General features: G+C 34.1%; 2 protein-coding genes and 1 pseudogene across 2 annotated transcripts; 2 read left to right on the top strand and 1 right to left on the bottom strand.

Moving 5' to 3' along the window:
* The first annotated feature begins 429 nt into the window (after positions 1–429).
* LOC123693252 (centrosomal protein of 290 kDa) lies at positions 430–12,614 on the top strand. Its single transcript, XM_045638253.1, has 32 exons — positions 430–643; positions 980–1,055; positions 1,128–1,396; positions 1,470–1,605; positions 1,729–1,865; positions 2,086–2,193; positions 2,277–2,546; positions 2,616–2,803; positions 2,915–3,202; positions 3,291–3,424; positions 3,505–3,679; positions 3,754–4,589; positions 4,674–4,830; positions 5,225–5,363; positions 5,527–5,636; positions 5,732–5,908; positions 5,996–6,251; positions 6,354–6,594; positions 6,684–7,320; positions 7,451–7,582; positions 7,673–7,778; positions 8,034–8,207; positions 8,410–8,612; positions 8,907–9,056; positions 9,197–9,331; positions 9,578–9,732; positions 9,933–10,105; positions 11,102–11,262; positions 11,589–11,710; positions 11,966–12,063; positions 12,212–12,349; positions 12,472–12,614. The coding sequence occupies exons 1-32, from the start codon at positions 461–463 to the stop codon at positions 12,532–12,534; spliced, it is 6,327 nt and encodes a 2,108-aa protein (XP_045494209.1). The 5' UTR covers positions 430–460; the 3' UTR covers positions 12,535–12,614.
* On the bottom strand, positions 12,609–27,398 carry LOC123693396 (putative sodium-dependent multivitamin transporter). The gene is made up of 10 exons (XM_045638476.1): positions 27,024–27,398; positions 16,927–17,046; positions 16,293–16,855; positions 16,113–16,209; positions 15,846–16,010; positions 15,469–15,626; positions 15,009–15,213; positions 14,556–14,750; positions 13,636–13,803; positions 12,609–13,362 (listed from the first exon to the last, which is right to left on the bottom strand). Exons 2-10 carry the CDS (start codon positions 17,041–17,043, stop codon positions 13,330–13,332), a joined length of 1,701 nt encoding a protein of 566 aa, XP_045494432.1. The 5' UTR covers positions 17,044–17,046; positions 27,024–27,398; the 3' UTR covers positions 12,609–13,329.
* On the top strand, positions 20,498–22,216 carry LOC123693397 (annotated as a pseudogene).
* Positions 27,399–27,646: the final 248 nt, after the last annotated feature.

Below are 27,646 nucleotides of genomic sequence, written 5' to 3'. Positions count from 1 at the left end.
TATATTATTTACAAGCTGTTTACCGATTGTTACCCCTTGGTGGAACTGTGGTAATACTGCATTTAATAGTTTTAGATATTGAAATAAAAAAGCACTAAATGCACTACTAGCTCCTATAAGTTATTTACTTACTTATTAAATTAAATTTAATTGTAAAAATATAATAATTTATTTCAAAATCTAAAACTATTTACCACATGAAAAAACCACATAATAGTAAAAAAAAACGTGTACACTCACTCAGAAAATAATCACGTTATTTTTTTAACCAACTGCATTTTAGTGACGTCTGCGTTGCTAGGCAACGAAAATGTAAACACATTTTCGTTGCCTAGCAACGCAAAACATTTGCGATGACGTCACTAAAGTTCAGTCAATTTAGCAAGCAGTGGATTATGAAAATATAAAAAAATTACAAATTGTTATCTAAAGACATCCTCTGTTTATTTAAAACTTAAAAATGGTTGAGACGGATTGGAGAGAAATCTTAAACTATTCACAAAAAGAACTAAAACGGTCAGATAAAGAAAAGTTATGTGAAAGTTTGTCGTGGATGGAAGCAGACGATATTGAATTGAATTTTTCTGACCTAAAAACTTTGTTTAGATTGGCTCAGGATATTTTGAAATTTAAAAACGAACAGGTAATAACATAAAATACATTTGGTAATCAGCTTAATGAGATTTCTAATTTTAATATACTTAATAATAATTATATAATGACTGATTCAATTAAAACTATTACAATCTTTGTAGCTAAGTGTAGCTATTAGCCATATATTGATTGTATCAAAGATTATTTATTTCTTTAACATTCACTATTGGTTTTTGATTTTGTTTAAGAAAATAATAAATTCTTTCATGAAGCTGGATTTCAAGCCGCGTCCTTTGCTTTAGCTGAACTTTATATATTCTTTAAGTTCTCATTTAGTTTTTCCTCTTTATTTACTTAAATCAAACTATTCTTTTAATGCATTTAGGTTAATAATTTACTCGGTCAATTGGACACACTTAAACGTAAATATGACAAAGCCAAAGGAAAGGTTGTTGTTATGGGTAAGTAAATATTCATCAAAAGTATATGAAAATAATACAACCGTACAAGTTACAATAAGTTTTATTTCTTAGATTCTCCTTCCAAAGATTCAGACATATTGGAAACCATTTCACATCAAGAAGATTTAATAAAGGCAAATAAAGAAATTTTGGAACAATTATATTCGGAAATCACTACATTAGAAAATCGTAAAGAGGAAATAGAAAAACACACGTCAAAAGCAGATCTCGATAGTGAATCAAGTCGAGATGCTTTATCTGAAATGGGGGCAATTGCAGAGCTAGAAAATGAAATATTAAAGAAAAATAAACATATTAGAAAACTATTGAGTGACGTTAAAGTAAGTAAGATAAGTTCATTATAAAATATAGGTATATTTGTGAAGATAAATTAATTATTAAATCCCATTTCAGACACTAGAAGAAGAAAATACCAATTTAAAACAAAAGTTGTCGGTGTTTAAAGAGAAATTAAAAGAATCTGTTCAAATAATCGATAATTTAACTGAACAACTGTTTACTATTAACAGTGAATGTGCGCAATTAAAAGGTAAATCCATTGTTTTGTATCTAAATAAAATATCAATACATCGTGTTAAACTTAAATTATATCACCTTTTTGCTATCGACCTGTATTATTCCAATAAAAAAAAATGATATATATTTTTTTTAGCTGCACTTGGAAAATGTGAAAACGATAAAACTCAATATATTCTGGAAACAGAAAATTTAAACAGAAAGTTAAATGAAAAAAAATCGAAACAGGATATCATTCAAGATGATGTAAAATTGAAACTTCAACATTTAAAGGTAAATACTAAATTAAATACAAACATCAAACATGATTATTATTTCTACGAACATACATTTTTTTCAAAAGAATACACTATACCTAACTATAATTTAATAATTTATTTTACTCAAAAAACAAATTTATTTAAATGACAAAATTGCGCTCACGCTGTTATTTTACCAACTCGTGATTAAGTTACATATGGCAAATATGATACAGTCATATTTTTTACTATAGGAAACGATTAAACTACACAAAACTGAAATAAGCCGATTATCTGCAGAAAATATGAATCAAAAGGAAGAAATATCAAGATTGTTGAACGACAGTTCATTTTACACTCAAGTATGTATCCAATGCCATTATTATTATTTGATTAAAATTTTAAAATTCTTACATCAATTTTAAATTCTCTTAATATTTTTAAGTATAAAGATCAAGAGGTAAAAATAAAAGAATTGCAAAATAAATTATCGGAAGCTGCGAGCCACATGGTTGAGTCCGCTGAATTAATTACTGTTCTAAAAGCAGAAAATAATAAGCTAAAAAGGGCAGTTCCTGTAAATTCCGAACAAAAAAATGTCACTAAACCGGTCAATAATGAAAATGAAATTATACGTTCTTTGGAGAAGAAAAATGCAAAACTAAAATTTGATCTGCAAGGTGCAAATGAGATGATTGCATTACGAGAAAAAGAGGTATGTTCATATACAATAACTATATGACAGTGAAAGTATAAATTCCATGCTATATAAAAAAAATTGCAGCTTACAGATATAACTACTCAACTTCAAATTTTACAACAAGATGAAGGAATTAAGAGCTTGATAACTGGTCTAAAAAATAAAAAACGTGAGTTAAAAATGAAAGACGTGGGAATAAAATCTTTAGTACAAGAAGTAAATAATTTGCATCAGCTTGTTAGCGAACTACAAATTGAAAATGAAATTATGAGGTGACCAAAATAAATTATATTTTTATTTTTATCAAAAATTACTATAATATTTAATTTATAATTTGAAACAAATATAACATATTTTAATATTCTTTTTTGATCCTTAAACAGGCAAAAACTTAATATACCAACAAATGAGAAGATTGCAACCGAGGGATTTTTAAGGGATTACCGTGTCCTTAAACAACAAAATGTAAACTGGTCAAAGGAAATTCGAAAAAACGCAAATAAAATTACTGTCCTTGAAATGGAAAACTATATAAAATCTCAAAAAATATCTAAACTTATTGAATTTTTAAGAAGCTCTGGTTTTACGGATGATAAAATAAAAGAAGTAATGGTAGAAGAAACTGATACAATCGAACTAAATAAAGAGGAAGAACAAAAGGAGGCGGATGAGTATGAAGAAAATCTATTACTTGAAATTTTTTAAACAAAAATACGTTTATATTTAAGAACTGCATATTTAATATGAATCATTTTATAGGAATAAAAAAGAATTACAAGAAAACGATATAATAAACAAGAACGGTGAATCGCTTGATGTCAAATCGATTCTTGAAGAAAACGAGGGATTAAGAAATAGTCTCACAGAAATATTAAATTACTTGAAAGATAATAGTATGTATGATGCAAATAAAAATTAACTTGCTTCTCAAAATAAGTAACAATTAAAGGCAAATTTACTTATACTTTTAAAGGTACCACGTCTTCTGGAGTATTAACATTAGAATGTCCAAGTTTGGATACGTTGCTAGAGTCTATGGAAGCACGACGTGCTGCTGGGTGGTTTGCTCCACACATGAAAACCATTTTAGAATTACGAGCTGCTTTGGGAGGAAGAGACGCCTTGCTTACTGCATTACACGAATCAAGGTTTCAGTATTTTCGAATGTTATCATATTGTTTATGTTATTTTACGTGTCTTTTATTAATTATTATCATTTTAGGAGGGAAACCTTTGACGTAATGAACCAACTCTCACAAGAGTCAAAGAAATGTCTAGAATTAGAAAATGAGTTAACTAAAATCAAAACTACTGTCCAGAAGGAAAAAGAGTCAAGCGTGGATGAACATTCACTTGATTTCAGTGATGGCGAATTTGGGCCATGGATACTGGATGGAGCATATAATAATATTGACTTTCTAGACAAAGATAAACTGCAAAACATAATTTCAAAAGGTGATACAATATATGAACGAAATGTAAAACATAGCTTGCTTTATTTCAAAAGCAAATTTAAAACGCTGTATGAAAAACTAACATCTTTATCAATAAATGTAGCGGAAGCCAAAAATAATTGGTCTATCCAAGAAGAACACTATAAAGCTCAAATTATAAATTTAAAATCACAGATTTGTGAATCTGTTGATGAAGATCTCAGTGAACCATCACCAGGTATTGTCAATGAGAATAATCAGTTTGTGACACAAGCAAAATATAATTATTTGGAAGAAAACTACAAAAATATTCGAACTCTATATGAAAATTTAAGAAATGAATTGTTAGAAGAAAAAAAGGAAACATTATTTCTCGCTTCTGATTATGAAGAAAGGCTACAAAAAATAATGATAGCAAACACTGAACTGACTGGTAAACTTCGTAAATCTATACCTATTGAATTATTTTTCGAACAAAATGCTACTCTTAATGACTTTCATTTAAAATATCGAAATTTTCTTGCAAGAGATACGTCAACACATATTAAAACATCAGACTTTTTAACACAGATGAAAGCACAAAAAATAGAAATAATAAATAATTTCAAAGATTACATAAACGAAGGTATGTTACATATTATCATTCTCTCAATTCAGCACTTAAGTATGCACATTTTAAAATGTTTACTTATTACATTAAAATTAACAGGGGGAAATGTGAAAGACGAATTACAAAAACAATTAGAAAAATCAATAAATCAAAATCAAATAGTGGAACTATCGAACCAGCTTCAAGACAAAACAAAGGATATAGAAAATTTGAACAAAAAAGTGTATGAGCTAGAAAAAACTCACAATGAATTAATGTAAGATTGATTATATTCTTATTACTAGGTATCTAAGTTGAAAGAACATTTTCTAAATAAATTACCTACCTAAAAACATACAACTGTGACTAACCAACAAAAAAATTTGTAAAATCATTTTCAATACATACACAGCACCTACATAATATTTATTTTATACTAGCGGTCCGCCCCGGCTTCGCCCGTGGTACATATTCACGTTTTCTCTACATAAGAACCATCGTCGTACTTCAAGGAATATAATAAAAAAAAGAATTAAAGAAATCGGTTCAGCTGTTTTAAATTTATGCGCTTACCAACACATTTTGGGATTCATTTTTATATTATAGATTAAATACATTGAATTTTATTTATATTTATTGATTAATAATGAACTTAGATAATTGTTTTCTAGGAACAAGATGTCGTATAGTTTAACGAATGAAGAAATAAATTTCATGAAGGAAAGCTTACAAAACGCAACAATTGAAAACAACGCACTGAAAGAACAGTGTCGAGAATTAAAGAAAGAATTAGATAAAACTTATATGAAGGTAAATTTACTTCAAATAGGTTCCATGTGTGAATTAGTAGATAATAAACTAGAACGGTCATTTCTTGCTTCATACTTATGTCTCATAATATTATGTCTTTATTTATGAATTCAAGTCATTCGTAAAATTAACACAGTTCATTGAAACCCAAATAATTGACCAGTTACAGGCTTATTCTCATAATGATTTGAGTATTCAAAAAGAAGTCAATATGTTACGTCATCAAATCGTCGACCTTCAAGTTCCAGGACAAAGCACAGCTGCAATATCTAGGTATTAGACAAAATAAAATAAAAAATCACAATATCATTAAAATACCAAAATAGGTATGTATATTAATTTATTATTCATTATCTGTTTATTCTCAGATTAAACAATGAAATTTTGTTGGCACATTTGCAAAACGTAGAAAATCTTCAAAGAATTGAAACATTAAAATTGACATTGAATAAAGAACGCCAGCTTCGAATAGACGCCGAAGAAATGTTGGAAAAGCAACAAAAAGTATTGCAAGTTTATGTGGTACGGAATGGAGTAAAGTTTCGGTAATTCGTTTAATTGTTTAATAGAGATAGAGAGAGAGAGATAACTTTAATTTGTATTGCAATTTTTAAACTTATTAATATTTTTAGGAATATGTTTGAAGTAAATGAAAGCCTAAGGCAACAATATCAAGGAGTGCTACCACTTCTTAGTATTGAAAGTTTCATGAACAGTGTTGACTATATGCAAGAAAAAACAAGAGATCTTAATGAGAAACTGAATGAAGTAGAAGAGTTGCGTTTAGGACTTATGAGTAAACATAGTGTGTACGATCAAATAATTAATTTATCAAAGTGTCTAGAAGAACAAGACTTCTGCCCGCACAAAATAAAACATTTAATGATGGTGACTATTGATTCTATTTCATTTAATTACTACTACTTTACTAGTTAATTGCTTCATATTATTAACAAAGAATTTAATGTACATATTTTTCTTACAATAAAGGAAAAAAGGAACGAAATGGAATTAGAACACAATAAGAAAAAAATTGAAATTCTTGAACAGTCACGAAGCACTCTAGTCAACCGTTGTAATAATTTAGAAAAGAATTTGCTATTGATAAATCGAGGTTTCATTCCTGCCAAACAAAAACAAATCGTGGAAAATAAAACTTCATCAAATAGCCAAAATAACGATTCCTTAGAAGTTGAGGAAATACATTCAGATACTGATTCTAGTAAGAAAGGTAAAAACTTCCATTCAATTTCTTAAAATAAAACATTAACAAATTCAAAATATTAAATCTTGTCATTCTAATTCATATCTTTATTTTAGGAGATGAAACATACACATTACGTATTATCCCACCAAAAAGTAATGAATATATTACAAAATCTACTCAAGCTCAGCCGATAGAAATGAAAAATGTTCAAATTCAAACAGTGGCTTATAACAATAAAAAAGAACATAAAGAAGTACAGCTTGATGAAGATGAACGGATAAAAGAACTTAAAAAGGAGCTAGATATGATTACAGAAGATAATTATAAGCGCGAAAAAGAGCTTAGAGAAGTAATGTTATCTTATAAAGAGCAAGCGCATGAAATAACTAAATTAAACCACCTCAACAATGCACTAAATAAAGACAAAATAGAATTACAAGAAAAAATACAAACTTTAATAAACACAAATATGCATAAAGATAAGTTATATGAAACCCTGCAGACCAATAATGAAAGTTTAAAAAGACAACTAAATGAATATAAAAATAATAATATTAGCCAAGCGCGATGGCAAAGCGAAGCTAAAGAAGAAAATAGATCACTAATATTAAATATGAAACAGATAGAAAATAGCAAAAACAAAATTATAGAAGAATACAAAGAGTTAATAAATAATGAGAGACAAGAATATGGAAAATTAATAAACGATTTACAATTTAAACTTCGCGCATTACAGGCACAGCTTGATCAGTACGTAATATGAGTAATCCATTATCGTAGTTCAGATTTTTTGATAACAATCTTATCATAATACGCTTACGTGATAACATCTGGTAATCTGGTGGTAATCTATATTAATAACTTTTAATCGTTTTCCTAGGAGAAGCGACACTAACACTATAAATGAAGTAAACATCAAAGGCACTTCCGAAAAATTGGAAACAAATATTACAGAATTAGAAGATAAGTGTTTCAAGCTAAATTGCAACCTGGATACATGTGAATCTGAGTTGTTAGTATAACATTTTTTTATTATAACTGTAGTTACTTGCCTTTGAACTGTGTTATGTAAATATGTGTATTGTTTTATGTATTTCCAAAGGAAAACGTGTAGAAGTGAATTGGAAAGGTGGAAAAATTTAGCTTCCGAAAGATTAACGAAAATGGAACAATTAAGTTCACAATTACAGGAAAGACACAATCAGGAAGTAAGTACAAAGTATCAATATTTAAAATATAGGTATTCTTTTTTATGGTGTTATCTACGTACTGATGTAGGTATGGTATCTTGCTTTTTTATATTTAGTAATCCCTTGTTCTTGTGATGAATGTTAGCAAAATACTGTATTATATTAATATCACATTTTTAATTCTCATACACCAGACCAATTTAAGATAATATGTAATAAGTATGTGCACGAAAGATATTTGTACAAAACGATATTGGAGAATTTTATGTTTAGGTTGATTCATATAAAGCGGAAAATCAACATTGGCTCTCACAACTTAATGAAACTCAACGTGAACACATGGAACTACGAACGCGATTAACTGAACAAAAGACAGCACATTTAAAACAATTAGCTGAAAAGGACGCTCATATTGAACATCTTCGCGCTATCATTAACAACCTCAAGGTAAACTTTTACTAATTAAAATCCAATTTCAACAACTTAGCCTACTTATTTGATTATGATTCATGGTAATAGAAATGGTTCCTAGGTATCTTCATAAAAACTTGTTAAGGAGTCCTAGGTCGTGGACGACTTAAAAATCTCATATTTTACTTTACTACAAGGCAAATAATTATCAATACTAAAGGAAGTTTAAAATTTTCAGACACAAATAGTGAACATGCAAACTATGATTTCTATAAACGACCCAAGTTTCGACCTGTCCGCTATTGTAGAAGTTGAAGAAGTGAGTGACGCGATCTCGCACCAGGATTCCGACATGTTAGAACTGAAATTTGAATCCACCGGTAATTTGACAGATTTGCAGGATGATCTGAAAAAGTTTCCTGCCAGTTCCACTGCTATATGGTACGTTTCTCTCTTATTTAGTATTTATAGGATTTAGGTACACCTTTTTTATTTTGAAACTGCACTCTTTTTTTGTATTTTGCATGCTTATGTATGAAATTAATTTAGTATAATTCTATGGAAGTTTTTTTATTACAGACAAAAGATTTGCTTAGTTTTCAGATTGCTTGTACGGCCCGTGTATGAAATACCGAATTTTATTCAAGTTACGTGACGTTACGTTCCAATACCTACTGATAATCCTTTCGCGCAATATTAGATACATATTTCTGATGATTGATACGTCCGTTCCAGGCAAGAGCCTCTTATAGATCGACTGAGAAGAGAGAAACAGCTAATGGGCAAACAAAATGCACTTTTACGGAAGCAAATCAAAGCGCTTGCTGGTCGAGAGAGAAGGGCTCGTCTTGATGCACAGAATCTTAAAAATCAAGTCTTTAGAATGTGCGTATTCTTTACTCTATACATCTGGAATTCAGTAATTTAAAGTTTGCAAAGTCAAGTTCTCTTTACTCAATTTCAAATATTACAATACTCAAAATATTATTTTTCTGGTATAATATTAGATATGATTCGTTTTACAGAAGTACATCTGGACAAAAGGTCCCGTCAGCAGAATCGGCAGTGCTTCAAAACAAGATAGCGACACTACAAGCGCAGTTGACGAGCGCACGCCGAGACGCAAACTCCACAGTTGCGCTTTGGGACAAATGGAAAAGGTTTATTTTGATCTTATTTAGTTAACTAACTACAGCCCGAAGATTATTATCATGAGATCTAATTGATGCGTAGCTAAAATGTTACTCCAATCAAATAGAGTGAGGAGGCTGAGCCTTTATTTGTCCCATAATATATAGCTGAATATATTATGGGACAAATAAAGCAGCTTATGTCCTGCAGTCTTGAGTGGAACGGTTCAGGTGTCAAAGGAATTTCATGAATATTGGCTATAAATCTGATTTTAGGGCGCAACAAGCTTCGGAACGTTGGCAAGCAAGATACGATGAAAAATGTCAGGAAATATTAAAATTAGAATCCAGTCTCAATCTAGCAAAATCAGCGATATCGCGATTAGAAAAAGAAAAACGAATACTGCTGTCAAGATTATCAGAAACTAAAAGTAAGTATAAAATATTTTTTGCAAAATATTCCCAATGGTTTTCAGTAAAAAGTTACGTCATATTCATATGAACTTGCTTCGATCAATACCGCTTTTTGCACACTAAGTAATCGTTTCATAAGAAAGTATTATTAAATAGGAAGTTGTAAGAATATAATATTCACTCTCTAATACCCAATAAATAAATCAATACTTTGCAGATGAGAAACAGTTAGCTATAGAGAAACAAAACGAAGAATCGTCAGAGAAATCGAGTGTGGACAGAGTCAGACATGAATATTACGACAATCCACCTCATCTATTGACAAAATCTTTACTGGAACGAGTGGAAGCGCAGCAGCGAAGAATTGTTGCCCTGGAAATCGCTGAAAAGGTAACGAACTGTACTGTATAAAAAATAATTCAAATGAAATATTTTTTATTTAATACTTTCTATAATACTAAAATATTTTTGTAAAACAACTTTGACATGGGTAAGTTGTATCTAGTAGTATTACTACTATTAAGTAATTGATCTTTACTTCATATAAAGGGTCTTTCATTTAGCACGGGTAGATGTTTTCGGCCTGTGGTGGCCACCTCCTGTGAGTGACATCTATCAAAAATATATTTTTATGTTCAGCCAATTATGCCATTTTACTGTGCCAAGTTACAAAAAGAAACATTAGGTACAAATGATAAAATTTTACGATTACAATAAATGTCCGTTAAAACAACGCTTTTCGTCTATTTCACAGTGACGTAGTTTGTTCCCCTTCGCAGCTCTCTCCTGCAGGTTTGGTGGGGAAATTGTATACTATTGATTAGGACAATAATAAGCCAATACATGAAAGTTCAAGGAATGCAAGAATGGCGGAGAATATTGCCGCAGTCCATGGATATGCACAGCAGAACCTGAGGCAGGTGATTTCTTGCCGTGCCTTAGAACTTACGCTTCAAATTAGCGATTATTAGGTTGTTACACATTTTTTTTTTGTAGGATTTCTTGACGTTGCAGGTCTAAAGAGGTAATCCACAATCGACTGATGCTGTTACACAGGCAAATGATAAAATTCAACAAGATCTCACCACTTCTTCCGTGAAATTGACTCAAAAAAACGTACATACGGACACTTATTTTGATCATAAAATTTTATCATTTGTGCCCGATATTTTTTCTTGTGACTTGGCATAGTAAAATGGCATAATAATTGGCTGAACAATAAAATATATTTTTGATAGATGTCACTCACAGGAGGTGGCCAGCTCAGGCCGAAAACATCTACCCGTGCTTAATGAAAAACTCTTTAATAAATCAAAAAGTTTTAAATAATAATTATGCTTACTGTAAACCAAATTAAAACAATTTCCATTACGATGATGTTCTTAGGGTAATGAGCCACTGGTATCTGAGTATGAAAAATCATTGGCAGAAATAACATCACTGAAGGGGCAAGTGTTAAAGCTAGAGTCAGCATTACTGGAAGCACAAATTAAATCTCCACTTAGATCTAACCAGGACTCTAAACCAGAACTCGAATACTGGAAAAGGTACATAATTAGATAACCCAAAACATTTGCTTGCTCGGAAACGTAATATTTTTTTCTCACTTTTACAACGTTTTTCATTGCTGCGTCGCTACAGTTTGTCGTATCCTGATTATTATAGTCTTGGAATACTATTCTACTACTTATATCCTGCTTAGCTAAATGAGCTGTCCAACACAAAATTAAATTTTAATTACGAATCAGTAGTTCTTAAGACTTCAACTGTTCTTCTAAATTTGTATTATGTAATCAGCAACATGTAAATGAAAACCGTATGGTAAAAATAATTTCATCGGTTATTAGGTATATTTTTAAATTTAAAATTACAGTTATTGTGAAATGCTAAAGGAAGAAAACATGCAACTAACATTAAAGTTGAATACAATTGAAAGTGCTCCAGTGCATCATCAACGGGTTAATGATTTGGAGCAAACTGTCCTCACACTAAGAGGTTGGTCACATTTGTATTAAAAATCCTTTAAAAACGATGTATGTTCAATAAAATATTACAGGTGAAGAGATCTATTTATTCAAGATTTATTCCGATTTTTTGGCAAAATACTAATCTAAGGGTAAATCTAAGGGTTGTTTTCTTCGAAATATAGATGTTTAAACTACATTTATACAAATTATAGTATTTATATACTTTTTTGAGACGGATAAATCTGATTTGTTTGATAGAATTTAATCTAATTGTACTGTACAGGTTTAGTAAGTAAATTGCAAGCAGATCAAAAGTCAACAATTTCCGGACACAAGCGTTCCGACTCAAGACCAACAAGTGGGCAAAGTAATGTTGATAGAGTGAGTTTAAAGTATTTTTCTATTAGTAAAACCACAGATAATATAATTAGTAATACTATACTAGTAAAACTCATTCTCCTCAATCTTAAACGAGTGTTGTATAAGAAAACTAATTATATTTTTAAGAAACTCTTTTGATAATTTTCAGAATCGTAACCAAATAGAATCATATAGAACGGAGATCATGAACCTCAAAAGGAGTATTCATGAAAAGGATTTACTTCTAGAAAAATCCAAGGAAATGCTCAAAATCGCAGCCGAAAGGGAGGAAGATTTATTAAGAGAGGTAATCAAAAATTTGTTATAAAAATTTTCATCATGCTGCAATTTCAACGACTTTTTATCGTTTTTTTTTTGGCGTATCATCTTCCTGTATATTTTCTTAATGACAAATTGTATATCTTCCAGAACACAATTCTACGTCATCGTTTGGAAGAATTATCAGAAAGTCGTGGTTTCCTATCCGCATAAAATAATATTCTTATATTTTAAAAGATTACCTAGAATTTAAGTTTTAAATAAGGTTATACTAATAAAATAAGATGAACATTTTAAATAGTTTTATTTCTTAAAATATAAATTTACAAAAATTTGTAAATTGTTTTGATTCAGATCCATGAAATCAGTAAACATAAAGTACCTTAGAAACCGTATCCCCATAAATATTGATAGGTTACCCATCACTTACAATAACACAATTTTTAAATAAAATCTAATATCAAATACCTAATACATTATACAAACAACCATTCCTTAAGCTTAAAAGTACATATTGTGTTGTAACCAGTTTTTAAATCCTATAATATAGAACTTTGAAACCTTATAAAATATAAAAACTCAAAGAATCTGTAACAGGAATACTTTGCGGTAGTTATCACTAAGTAAATATTTTCTAAGAAAATATAACATTATATTTATAGTGTGTGGCAGTGCTCTAATGTTTATTTCGCCTTATATAAATAATGTAGAGCAATCAAAAATATACCTATTACCTATGTCTTATTTATTTTGTCATCCTATAAATACGTTTATTAAGTTTAAATAATACCCAAACACATTAAGCCAACAACCAAAATATCTTACCCGATTATTCCATAAATACTGAAATCACAGCCTTAAACAGTTTCACTGATTAAGTATCTTTTATATTATTTAAACGAATAAAGTATAAATTAAGCCTTAAAACTACGTCTTCATTGAGGAATCAGATCCGAAACAATGAAAATATAAAGGAATTGCTAAATGGTTATTGATAGTTTCTTGAGATTATTTATCTTCATCGCTCTTTATTAGCTGAAGCTGAAACAATCAAATTAAAAATTTATATGATTTTGTAGCTAATTATGTTATATGGACCCATGAACATATAAAAATAGTACAATTTAAGAAAACTTTAAAAGTGGGAAAAATTTCAAATTACTTCTCTCGCTTATGATTTTTTTTTATTGCTTTAACTTTTTGCATCATACTGTTAACGACAAATAAGTAGTACATTCTTAAAGTATTTAAATATTTATTTTTTTGGTTCAAATCTGTTACAAGTTACCTACCTACATAATACTATAACCTCACCTGCACGTTAGGTTCCTGAACGTTATATTTAGCGCGCAGATAGTTGGCGAGCGGTGGCGTGAAGAGCGCGGGGTCGGGGTGCGGGCGGCCGGCGCGCTGCCACGGCTGTGTGTGTCTCCATACTAGAGACACCAGCGAGCCCACCACTAGCACCCACACGAAACCGATCTGGAGAACACAAACACTCCTCTATATAATATAATATACGAGATACACTACAAAACCTAACCCTATTAAAGAAGCTATAGTATGGTACTCTAAACCGCCACGCCATCGATACCAGCGCTCCCCCCACTAACACCAAAATGAAACCGATATGCGTACCGAAACACATACACATGTCCCGACCTACCGACGCGACCGTCTACCCTACCTACATGCAAGATACACTGTCACACTAACGACATCTGCGAGCTCACCATTTCCCGTCCGATTAGTGCCCTTCTGGCCTCCTCCACTCAAGGGACAGCCCAAGCCGAGGTTCGAGATCCCCGTCAAGGGGGGACGCCCTTGTGCATGTCGCTACCAGGGTGAACCTTCAGTTCGCCCCCGCGTCCGCGTTAAAATGTAGAAGCCCTTCTGGCTAACATTGAGAGACACAACACAAAAAAAAAAGAGCTCACCATTTACCTACTCTAAGGAAACCGATCTGCCAATACAAACGTTTACCACTTATGCTTACAACCCGTACGAATTAACTTGAGCCGATGACGTTATTTTCAATGTAATATTTTAAGTAGGTACTTTTCCAAAATAAATAAAATAATGGAATGTTATTGAAACTAAGTAATTAAAAATTTAATTACTTTGGCTAGTAATATCTTTAAGGAAAAACTATAGCTAGGTACAAGCAATTTGGTGGTATATTTATATTAATAGTAAAATTTCATAAAGTGTTTTTAATTACGTTAAAAACTTACCGGACTTGTCCACATATACGATATTCTATATAAATAGAAGTAATCACTAGGATTCGAGGTAGTTGTCGGCGTTAGTGTTACATTATAAGGACAACTGTCCACATTTAGTGGCAGTTTCACAGGAACAGGTCGGGGTGACCCAAAGCTCATCCATAACGTTACGGACATGCCACTTAGCAACGCAGTGGACACACCCTGAAAAAATTATAGACAAAACGACATATTGTTAAAATCAGGATCAATTTATGTAATTTATTTTGATTAGAAACGTATATATATGATTAAAGAATTAATAACTCTACAAAACATAAAATGGGATAAATATCACTAACAATAGGTTTGTGATAGTTAAAGGTTGGTACACCGCAGATAAGATTTTTAAGAACAGTTTTAAATATTAATAAACATTACAAATGCATTAACTAGCTAATAAAAGAAAATTAATTGATTTACCATTTCAGTAGCGTAAGTGGTGAACATTCCCAAAGTGAAAACTCCGAACAACGGGCCACCAACGACGCCGAAAATAGTTAAAGCCGCTTGCAACACCCCTCCCAAATGTTCTGCCAAAAATGCTAGCGCTAGGAACAAGAGACCGAAACCACATGCCGCTATTTTGGTCAACCACGGGATATATAAATCATTTATTTTGCACCATCTGAAACGTAATAAGAATTTACTCATTACCAAGAGCAAAAATTTCGTAAACATAAATTGTCTTAAAATATATTATTTTTATCAAATACCTGAACGTAAGTACTTAGTTAATATAATTATAAAAATTTTATATTCCTTATAACATTGTGGATCGCGCAAATCATTAATCATCTATCTCCTAGTATAGTGACTAAGGCCACTACGTCTAAACACCAGCGAATAAAATGAAGAATCGATTTTCTGCAAAGTTTCTCACCTACTAACATAATCCGTAAGAGTCACAGCAGCAAGGGCATTACAAGATGCAGAAACAGTCGATAGTGATGCGCTAAAAATGCCTGCCACGAATAAACCGGCCAATCCTGGCACTGACCTCATCGCGTCAACCACATAGTATGGCATTAACTGATCTATCTGGAATAAAATCAATATGTCATTAATATGACCTCTGTTTTAGGCGTAAAGTCTAGAACGTCGCTCATATGGATGAATAATGGAATACGCTTGTAATCCATGAAAATATCCGATACCCTTTAAGTTTGCATTAATAAGTTAGGTACCTATTGATCCCAATCAATTATTGTCATGTCTGACTTGCTTTGCGAATAAAAAATAGTAGGAAATATAACTTACTCCCGCTATATTCTTAGTGAGCGAAGGATCGCAATCTTTATAAACAGCGTATATAGCAAGACCGCTGGTACATGTCACAATACTGAGAATCGACAGAACTGGCCAGCTCCACCATAAACACATCTGCGACCGAGACAATGTACTGACTGTCAACAAACGCTGTACCTGAAAAACATTCAAACAGATTCAAACGTTTACGAAAGACAATCATTGAAATGTACCTACTCTACAGTCTACTATAGATAATGTCAATTTTTTTTAACTCACTTGCGTATGATTAACTGCATATAAAGATAGGTACGTAATAAAACCTCCAACGATCAATGACCACCATGTATGTCTTTCTGTCGGATCCAATGAAAAACTGGAAAGTATTATTATCGATTTAATAACACACCAAAACACGTACGGTAAAACATCCTATAAATTCAATAGTAAACTGCTTACTTTGTAAAATCCAGACGTCCACGCTCTTTCGCTATTACGAATATGTTCCCGAAGCCTCCAACTTGTATTGAAGCGAATATAACAACACTAACAACAGCGCTCAACATAAGAAATGATTGCAATAAATCCGTAAACAGTACCGCTTTCATACCCCCTATTGTTGAGTAAAATGTACACGCTAAACCCACCACTAATATAGAAATTAATCTATCCAATCCAGTTACCGATTCTAGAACGATTGCCGGAGCATAAAGCACCACCCCATTGTACAATATCATTTGAAAGGTATATGTTAATGACGCCAATGTTCTTATACGCGGACCAAATCTTAATTCCAAATACTCATAGGTACTTGTTTTTTGCAATCCAAAAAATACTGGCAAATAATATCGAGAGGCGATTGGAGTAGCAAGAAAATACGATATATTTATAACTGCAAATTGCATTCCATAATAATAATTTTCAGCAGATAGTCCCAAAATTGTGATTGCAGATACAAAGGAAGCCATAAGCGACACCGCTACGGGAAATATTGACATGTTTCGATTCGCCATAAGGTATTCCTGGAAAAAAATAATAATTATTAGGTAATAAAAAAGGCAATTAAGTATTAAGTTTTCATTTTTTTAATTACCTCATTTGTTCTCTGTTTGCCGCCACTAAATCTAAAATAAATACCAATGCCGATAGATATTAACATGGTAGTGGCCATAATAACATAATCCCATGCTACAAAAACCATGCGTGCCATTGTCTGAAAAAAGTACTTATAAGTACATTAAATACTTTACGATACATTAAACCATGTAAAGTGTTTTGCAAATTTCAGATTATAACATTGAAGGTTGAAAGTACTTTATTTACTTTAACACACATGTTATTAAGATACATTAACACATAAAATTATAACATTTTCTTACATTTACACATTATCAAAATACAATTAACGGCGTACGCGCTGCTGCGCGACGCATAGGTAACCGTTAGCACGAATCATGGCCGACTGTTGCGGCCCGCGCCGCTGCTAGGGCGAGCGGGGTGCGCGGTGCCGAGGCGGGGGGGACGGAGAAGGGGCCCACCCCGGGTTACGATTGAACGTCAAGTACAGCGCGTTACACACTCCCCCTTTTGACCAGGGAAGGGTCTCCCGAGAGGTCAAACAAAAAGGACAAGCGCGCTGCAGTTAAGTCACCTTCCGTGGACGACCTCTATTACGTTTAGGAATAATCGGCTCAGGACATTCACCCTCCCTAGCATGGTAAGGACGCAAATCTGACACATGATACTTACCGACGATTTCTCCTGTCTTATCATGAGCTAGGAGGTAGGTAGTGGGACTCACCTTTTTAGAGACGACGTACGGTCCATCTCGCTTTGGATTAAACTTCGAAGTGACTCCCTTTGCGGCGTTACTAAGCGTGTGGGTCCGCATTAGGACTAAGTCTCCTTCCAGGTATTCATGGATAGACATCCGACCCTTATCGGCATATGTCTTACGGGCATCTTGTTGCCGCTCTATAGTCTCCTTGGCTGCCGAGACGCTATCTGCGAGCTTGAGCAGGTAAGGCGTAATTTGGGGAACAAAGTTCTCGGATTCCACCACTGCTCTTAGGTCTGCCTGAGCCGTAATGGGTGACCGTAGCTCACGACCGAAAGTCAGGTAAGCTGGAGTATGATCTGTAGACTTAGTAACTGAACTATTGAAAGCAAACCGTACAAACGGTAGTACCTCTGGCCAAGTTTGATGACGACCTTCCACTAAGATGGCGAGCTGAGCCTTTAGATCCCTATTTTTCCGCTCAACGGGATTCGCCTCGGGATGATACAGTGGCACCAGACTTTGTTTGACACCTAGAATAAACATCGCCTTCTGCATAACATCTGCCACAAATTGCACTCCGTTATCAGAAATCATCCGTCTAGGAAGACCAAATCTCATAAATACCTCATTGACCAGAGTTTTAGCACACATCTCTGCTGTGGCTTCGGTGAGAGCAAAGACTTCCACCCACTTACTAGCGGTGTCCTCCACTATGAGGATCCATCTCTCACCTTGGGGTCCTTTAGGCAACGGACCAAAAAGATCAGTTGCGATAGTTTCAAACCTTTGAGACGGGACAGGAGTTTGAAGCAAACCGGCTGGTTTGAGTGTTGATGGCTTGTAGCGTTGACACTCGGTGCAGGTCTTCAGGTACTCGGTTACAAACCGTCTCATCCCAGGAAAATAGAAACGTTGCGAGATACGGTGTATTGTTCTATCAATACCACCATGAGCGGCGGTAGGTGAGTCATGACATTCTATCATGACTTCTTTCCGCAGGCTCTCCGGTACGACGAGTTGAGGCTCCTCGGAATCAGTATCAGGTATATACCGATACAGAACACCTTGATTCAGGAGATAACCTCTCTCAGACCAGCGATTTATATTAAGTTCATCCTTACCTTCAAGGTCTTGGATGATTTTTGCAACTTCCGGATCGGCTAACTGCGCATCACGGGTGGAGGTTGCATTCCAGCGCGGTACATCAACAACAACAGGACAGATAGCCGATTCAGATGCAGGACCATCTGATGTCACGGGACGGCTGAGCGTATCGGCAAGTACATTAACCTTACCTGGGGCATAGTCGATACGCAGGTCGAAAGATTGCAACTTCAAGGCCCAACGCACTAATCTGCCACTTGGGGACTTGAGAGTGAAGAGCCATTTCAAAGGTTGGTGATCTGTTATCACGTTAACCTGGTGACCATCGATGTAACCTCGGAATCGTTCTACTGCCCACACCACTGCGAGAGCCTCCCTCTCCGTGGTGGAATAATTCTGCTCGGCCGGAGTGAGCAGACGGCTGGCATATTCAATTGGATGTTCCTGATTCGGTGACTCCCCCTGGAGTAAGGCTGCGCCGAGTGCATAATTACTGGCGTCAGTCCGCAATACGAATGGTTTCGTATAATCCGCTTGAACAAGAATAGGGGCCGTGGTCAGGAGTTTCTTAAGAGTTTCAAAAGACTTACCTTGTTCCAAACTCCATACCCACGCCTGAGACTTTTTTGTTAAGCGAGTAAGTGGTTCAGCCACCTTGGCGAACTCTGGGATAAACTTGCGGAACCATGAGCAGGTTTGGAGAAAGGTGCGAAGTTGCTGCAGGTTTGTCGGTTCCTTCATTTCTATAACAGCACTTACCTTCTCTTGGTCTGGTGATATACCATCATGAGATATCACGTGCCCAAGGTATTTGAGTCGGTCCCTGGCAAACACACACTTCTCTCGGTTGGCTCGAAGCTTGAACACACGGAGACGCTCAAATACAGCACGCAGATCTGATAGGTGGGACTCCAGGTCTTCCGAAATCACCAAAAGATCATCCAAATAACCTAAAATAGTCTTACCGCCAAGAGTAGACCCTGATCGGAAACGATCTATAAGCCTCTGAAACGTCGCTGGCGAATTCTTAAGGCCAAACGGCATACGTTTGAAACGGTACATACCGAAAGGCGTGACGAACGCCGTTTTGTCACGATCGGCGGTACTCACCTGCCAGTAACCACTGCGAAGATCCAGGGAACTCATTACACAACCCTTCTTGGTCGACTGTAAGAGCTCGTCAATACGCGGCATGGGGTATGCATCCGTCTTAGTGACCGCGTTCAACTTTCGGTAATCGACACAAAACCTATACGTACCATTACGTTTTGGTACCAAGACACATGGTGCTGCCCAGGCGGATTCACATTCCTCGATCACGTCCTCCGCCAACATCTTGTCTAACTCGGCGCGCATGACCTCCTTCTTGGCAGGCGTAACGCGATACGGGGGCGAAGCAATAGGCGGATGGTCGCCGGTATCGATGTGATGTTCCGCAAATGGAGTCGGCTCTCCGACTATATCGAAAATATCTGAGTACTCACATAAAAGATTCTGCAAACCCCCACGCTCCTCCTCAGTCAACAGCGCGCCCTCATCTTCCCTCAGTAGGTTGAGAGAGGCGCAATCCACCACCTCACGAGAACTCTCCGTCAGTAGGGGGTGAACGAACTGAGGCCGATCAGCTGTATACCATGTCATGGAATCAAAATTCAAAACTAACTTAGATTTACTAATGAAATCTATCCCTAATAGCGTTTCATTGTTTGACGCATCGGGAAACACAACAAATTCAACAGGAATACACAAAGACATACAATTATTCACATTAACACATGTTAACAATACAGTTTTCGTACGAATACTACCATCAGCCAATCTAATTGACATAGCCTGTGATTTAAATTTAACATTTAAACGTAACAATAATGCATATAGCGATGAACCCGCGATACTACGCCGGGCGGCAGTATCTATAAGCGCTGAACCACAATAACCTAAAATCTCAATATTTAAAATAGGGCGGTCTTGCGCGATGGTATTATTCGACGTACTACAAACATTAAAACAATCTTGTGTCGTAGTTATTGAATAAAATACATTACGTAAAGGTTGTGGTTCATTTGAACTATTAACATTACAACAACTGTTTACATTACAACTGTGAACATTACAATTTAAACTCGATACGTTATTTTTACATGTTGGACAATTTGTTCGTACATACCCTTTTTCACCACAACCATAACAAACAAGGCTAGACTTATTATTATTAGAAGACGATACTTTATAGTCTTTCTTTGGACACAAATCACGCGTATGACCTCGACCTTTGCAATACGCACAGAATAACTTTGTTTCACTCGCGGTATTATTTTTAGCGACACTTTGCACTTCGTTACACATATTATTACGTACGGATTGAACCTGCGAACGCGCGATCGACTGTTGAGTACCACTGAGCGACGGGGACGTCACACCGTTTCCCGCCAAATTGACGCACGAAGCGGCGGCGGCGGCGGCGGCGCGCGGCGGCCGCGTACCGGCCTCCCGCACGTGCCGCTCGCGCGTCGTTCCCGCCGGCGCCGGCTGCGATGAAGTACTTGCACTGGAACTTTCCGTAATGGATTCTTCTATATCTCGGGCTTTGTCGATTAGCGACTCAATACTGCTAACCATACCTCGAGGTAATCGCTTGCGAATACGTTTATGTAATAATCCGTATATCATATCTATCTTAGCTTCTTCGGGTAATACGTAAGGAAATTTAGCAATCATGCCTCGTATACGTATGATGAAGGAGTCCGCGAGTTCTTCACTTTGTTCGTTAGCGAATATCTTCCGATATAGCTTATGAGCCGGACACGGAGTACCATACATACTTCGTAATCGTCTGACGGCTTCGGACCACGAGGACACTTCCGTCCGGATCCCTCTCCACCATACTGCAGCCTCACCATGGAGCAGCATCGGGAGACCACGAAGCGCAAGGTCATCAGTAACCATTGCACACTCTTTGTACATCTCGACGGAGTCGATGAAGGCTTCTACGACTTCCGGGTCACGGTTAGAACCATCGAAGCGTGCCGTACACTTGGACATGTTCCCTGTTTTGTTAGTCGACGACGGTGTCGGTGAGGGCGTCGGCGCGGAAAACCCACCTGCCGCGTGCGATGCCATGAGGGATTCGACGAGCTGCCGATTTGCTTCCGCCTGAGTCTTCGCGAAGGCGGTAAGAAATGAAGTCAGCTGGTCACCAGACATGAGCACTGGCGAAGGTCTGTTGGTATCTTCATCCGAGCTGGACTGCGCGTCAGCGTCACTTGCCTTTGTGTCCGTTCGTACTTTACGTGGAGGCATCTTCACTCTTTACGTATTAGTACCAGAGAACGGGAACACAGGAACAAAGAAAACCGTAACGGTCGACCGGCACGAACTTGTTTAAACTGGTTCGCGGCCGCGAGTTGGAGCGCCACTTATAACATTGAAGGTTGAAAGTACTTTATTTACTTTAACACACATGTTATTAAGATACATTAACACATAAAATTATAACATTTTCTTATAGCGGCAGTACACATGGGGCCAAGGCGTTGGGCCAACGTGTTGGGTAAAAATGAAGGATTCAAGATTCCTGTTCACACATTGGCGTACTGATCATTCTGCATTGGCGCTTCAAAGATGGACGTAGTCCGTAGAAGTTCTTGCAGCCGCGGCAATTTATTTATACAGTGCGTTTAATTATTACGTACATGTGCACCAATAACATTGAGTGTACTCTGCTGTCTATGATGATACCATTTTCCAATCTCTATTGTCCTTTTTTATTTCTGTACAAATAAAACATTATTAAAAAAATATGTTTACATTTTTTTAAATGTTTAAAATTTGTACATTTTACATTTAATTTTAACTATAAAACGAAACTTTAAAGAGTACGGACGGATGTATTGATTGGTGATATTTGATAATATTATTTATGTAATACCTAAAGCACAATTTGATATTTGATCAAAATCATGCGCATTGTATATTGTTATTTAATTTTTAAGAACAAGTACCTACTTAACCGTTTCATACTATTTTACTCATTTTATAAATTTATTCATTTTTTATCGAAAATGTATGAAAGTGAGTTATGAAAAACATCTAGAATCTTAGTCTAGAATAATATAATAAATAGAAAATAAAACATCTAATTTATTGAGTCAAATGGTTTTTATTTTTGTGTAGTTCATGCCGTGGATTCCAAATTATTCATTCATGTCGATACAATTCTACGAATTGTAAAACCTCATTGCTTGTCCACATCGGCGCCGCCATCGCTATCGGAACATGGAAACGTAAATTTCATTGACGCGCAACGATACTGTCTCCGCTGATGAGTAACAACAAACTGAAGAACACACCAACGTGTGAACGCTGTTTGCGGAGCGCGCCAAGATCCTTTGAAGTGTGCACAAAAAACCGACAACATTCGGATGGCCTGCCAATATTGGCGCCAACTACACTAATGAAGCCAACATACCGCCAAGTAGCTCTCTACACGTTGGCCCAACCCGTTGGCCCAACACGTTGGCCCCATGTGTACTGCCACCATTACATTTACACATTATCAAAATACAATTAACGGCGTACGCGCTGCTGCGCGACGCATAGGTAACCGTTAGCACGAATCATGGCCGACTGTTGTAGGGAAGTGAATAAATAATCGATTATTACTTTAATCGATTATTTTTTTTCCATTTTCGATTTTTTATAATCGATTTTATTAATGGTAAAAATCGATTTTTAATAAATCGATTATAAGAATTACACAATTTAAATCGATTTTTGTAAATAGTGCTATCTGTGCGATGGATGACAAATTATGAGACTAAAGTTGACAGACTAAAAATATTCATGATATTTGATGGCAATTAAATTATTATAAAAAAAATGTGTGCATGAACTAGTGTACAAACGTAAGAAGTGAAACTTCTTTAAGACCTTATTTTTCAAAAAATAATTTACTATATGCAACTTTACAGAAATACATCGAATCACGCGTGGTAGGGATAAGAAAAAGATCGCGCGTAACGGAAAAAATGTCATGCGTAACGAAAAAATGTTACACTACATTTTTTTCCAACCCCGATAAAGAAGTTTCACTTCAAAAAATTAATTCAAAAATTTCACATGTGAAAATTAATAAAAATTACAAATGAAAATTTTTAGAAGCATTTTTTTACTGTAATAAAATTTTAAAATTTACACCTGACAGCTAACTTCAGTATTATGAAATAATTGGTAAGTAAGTTTACTGAACAAGTCGATAAAAAAATCAGCGCCATCTGTACTCCATGTATTTGTATATCTATATTCACAAATATATAGGTATATATAAATGCATGGAGTGTTCAGGGTCATGTCCGGTACATGGTCCGGTATTGGGGCTTTTACCTTACATCGAATAGGTTTTTTCGCATAAAAATTCGAGGTGAAAACAAAAATCGATTATTTTTTTTTCAAAAATCGATTTTTCACAAATCGATTTATTTCTAAACAAAAAAAATCGATTATTGATTAATCGATTTTTCTGAATCGAGGTCACATCCCTAGACTGTTGCGGCCCGCGCCGCTGCTAGGGCGAGCGGGGTGCGCGGTGCCGAGGCGGGGGGGACGGAGAAGGGGCCCACCCCGGGTTACGATTGAACGTCAAGTACAGCGCGTTACAAGATTATATACTATATAATATAATATACTTAGTAGTAAGTATTTAGTTAGTAAATTTTACATTTTTTTATTCATAATAAATACTAATAAAAAACATTGGAAACGAGTATTTCCGTATAAAAGATACTTTTGCACGCGATAATCGTCATTATTATAATAAACGTCTGTATAGGTACCTACTAGGTATAGTATAAAACATAATATCTTGTAGGTATTTCTTATCCTGATTCCTGTGATCAAGATTGTTCTGAGAATAACATAATTAGTAATTATGTTATTATTTAGATGTCTTCCCCATACACATAAAGAATACAAGCATCAGTCAATTGCATTTCGGAGAAAAATAAACCGAGTCTCCAAATAACGCTTCACCAATAAACTAAAACTTGTTTTAAGTGTTTCATATAGGGAAAACAAACAAAGTATATCGGTATTTATATTTAACAGTATTAATATCAGAGGAAGTAGGTATTACTAATAATTATATATGTTACCGGAAATGTATGAAATCAAGGAATTGTATACAATTCCTAGGAAATGTATGTACAATTCCGATACCATTTAGGAAATGTATAAAATATTGTTTAAAAAACTATTTAATGCACACATATCCTAGGAAATGTATAATCTTCCTAGGAATTGTATACAATTCCTATATCGTATTAGGAAATGTGTAAAGTAAATGCTTTCTGTAATAAAACACGTTGTTATTTTTTTTTATTATAGCTCTTATTGATACAATCGGGTAACAGTCATACCGTAAAATTGTAATAATATTATGTTCATATTATTATCTTCGATCGTTCTATCTTCGTCGACGGAGCCCCGCTTCGCGGGGCTCCTATTTCTGTGTAGTTTTTTTTTAACAAACCTAACCTAACCTAACCTAACGGCTAACCTAACCTAAACCTAACCTAACTTTGAGGGCGAATATCTCGGCTATTTTTGATTTTAGAGAAAAGTTTTTCCTATAAAACATGCTTATATAAGCGTAATCTTTACGATAAAACAATAATAAATAGGTGTTATAATGACACCAACTCCATCAAAAATTTTTTAAGTCCTGCGCTCCCTTTGCTTTAGTCCAACCCTTGCCTGCGACATATCAATATCTTAAATGTTTTACATTTCCGATAGCTATTTAGGAAATGTATAGATTTCCTAGGAAATGTGTATAAAATAATTTATTTCACACATTTCCGTACGATTTTAGGAATTGTATACATTTCCTAGGAATTGTATACAATGACGGATTACATACATTTCCTGTAACATATATATAATTACAATATTATATCCTTACTCGGAGCGCAACCTGAAAGTAATTTTTATACTCTACAATATACGGTACAGTTTAATTTTAAGCAATTTAATAATTGTTCTAATGTGAATAATATTGTAACGCGCAGCCAAGAAACAGGCTACAAGCACAGAATGATTAGAGAATAGTTAGCTAATCTTCATTCGACTTCAAAAAAGGGGAGGTTCTCAATTCATAATGTACCTTTGATTATAAACTATGAACTAACGAAATAAATGATGTTTTTTAAATATTTATTGGATTTAACTTTTAACACTAGGTACTTATAGCCTCAATGCCTACTTGAGAATAAATTAAAACGAAAAAAAAGTGTTTTATGCATTGAGATACTTACTAGTTATTACTAATTACTGTTTTATGGGAATGTAGAAATTTTATTCTCTATGAAAATAAGATATATTCATTTATTAATGTTTGCGATATATGGTGATATACAATGATGCTATATTTTAAGGATTCATGTAGGTAGTTATGTAGTAATTATGTCCGTAAAGAAATAAAATAAACTAAAGAGACCCAATTAAGTATATCAGACAACCCTGAGAATATATTGTATGATGCCCGTCGTACGTTTAATATTCTTGATTGGTTAGTAATTGAGTAGGTATATAGGTCCTTAGTTACGTAAATACCAAATAAAATATACACACGCAAAATTAATGAGAAATTTTAAAATGTTACGAACGCGAATATTATGATAAGGTAGGTCTATATGTGTGTCTCTATTTATTCAAATTAATTAAATAATTAATAAAGAATAAGTGATTTTACTATTTCATCTTCCTGTTTAAATAAATAAACATAATATATAAGTAGGTAATTTCACTTAATATCTAGAAATTTTCACAAAACTACTGATCTATTTAAAGAGAAATTAAATTAACAATAACAAAAGACATTGTATGACTAAGTTGTATGAATTCATAATATTAAAAATACCTAATTTAAATAATCGCGCTATTTGTGACGTAATCATAGGGCATAGACAACTTTTTAGATTAACACCACACTTAATGATGAACACCACACTTTCTCATCAATAAAGTTGTTGACAGATGTAATTTCTAAAAACATAATAATATAAAACTAAAAAAAAAATCTAACACTTTACACTATAATTTCACAGTTGAACGCATTTGGTAAGTTAATAGGACTCATATTAAGTTAAATAGAATATAAATTTCAGTAGAATAGAAAAATTGTGTGAAACATTATTATGAAATTGGAAAAATAGGTCACATAGACCTCATTACACATACTAATGAAGACAGTTACTGTGTGGTTACTGTAGTCCATGTTATTAATATAAAATGTTGATATAGGTACTCACAATGTTCGTTAGGAGATTTTTTATGTAAATGAATTATAAGTCAAAGGTTCCTAAACGTTACACTACAAGTTACAACTTAGCACTTCAAAAATAAATCAATCATTTAAGTACAACTTAGCAGTGCATTTTAAATAATACTAAATACCTATTTTAAATTATTTCTCAACACACAACTCTTACTAACGATTACATCGTTTGTTGTGTACTAATTGAAATTTAAGTGCCGACTTCATGTCATAAAATTTTGAGGTTATTGATTATTGTTGTTATTCGGTAATGGTTATATTATCAGCTGTAAGCACAGAACACTGGTACTCCTAGCGGAGGCTGTAAGTAAGAATACGTAGTGTTTTCAGCTAAAATAAGTTTCGTTTAATTTAGACAATTATTTTATTAATCAAAACACATTATTGGAGTATTTTATACTTATTTTGTCTGTAGTCAGTGAAGTAGGGGTATTCGTAACGATTTACGAAGCTTATTTATGATAATTAAATATAATCTGGAAAATAAAATGAAATAATAATCCTGATTAGAACATCTTTAATGAATTTAATAATGTATATTTGAAAAATAAGGAGCTATTAAAAGTGTTATTTTGTACATTTTGCTTATGTTTAGTC

The sequence above is a fragment of the Colias croceus genome, chromosome 7, assembly GCF_905220415.1.
Source record: "Colias croceus chromosome 7, ilColCroc2.1".
In the NCBI taxonomy this organism is placed as follows: Eukaryota; Metazoa; Arthropoda; class Insecta; order Lepidoptera; family Pieridae; genus Colias; species Colias croceus.
This window is presented reverse-complemented; position numbering and strand designations above follow the sequence as displayed.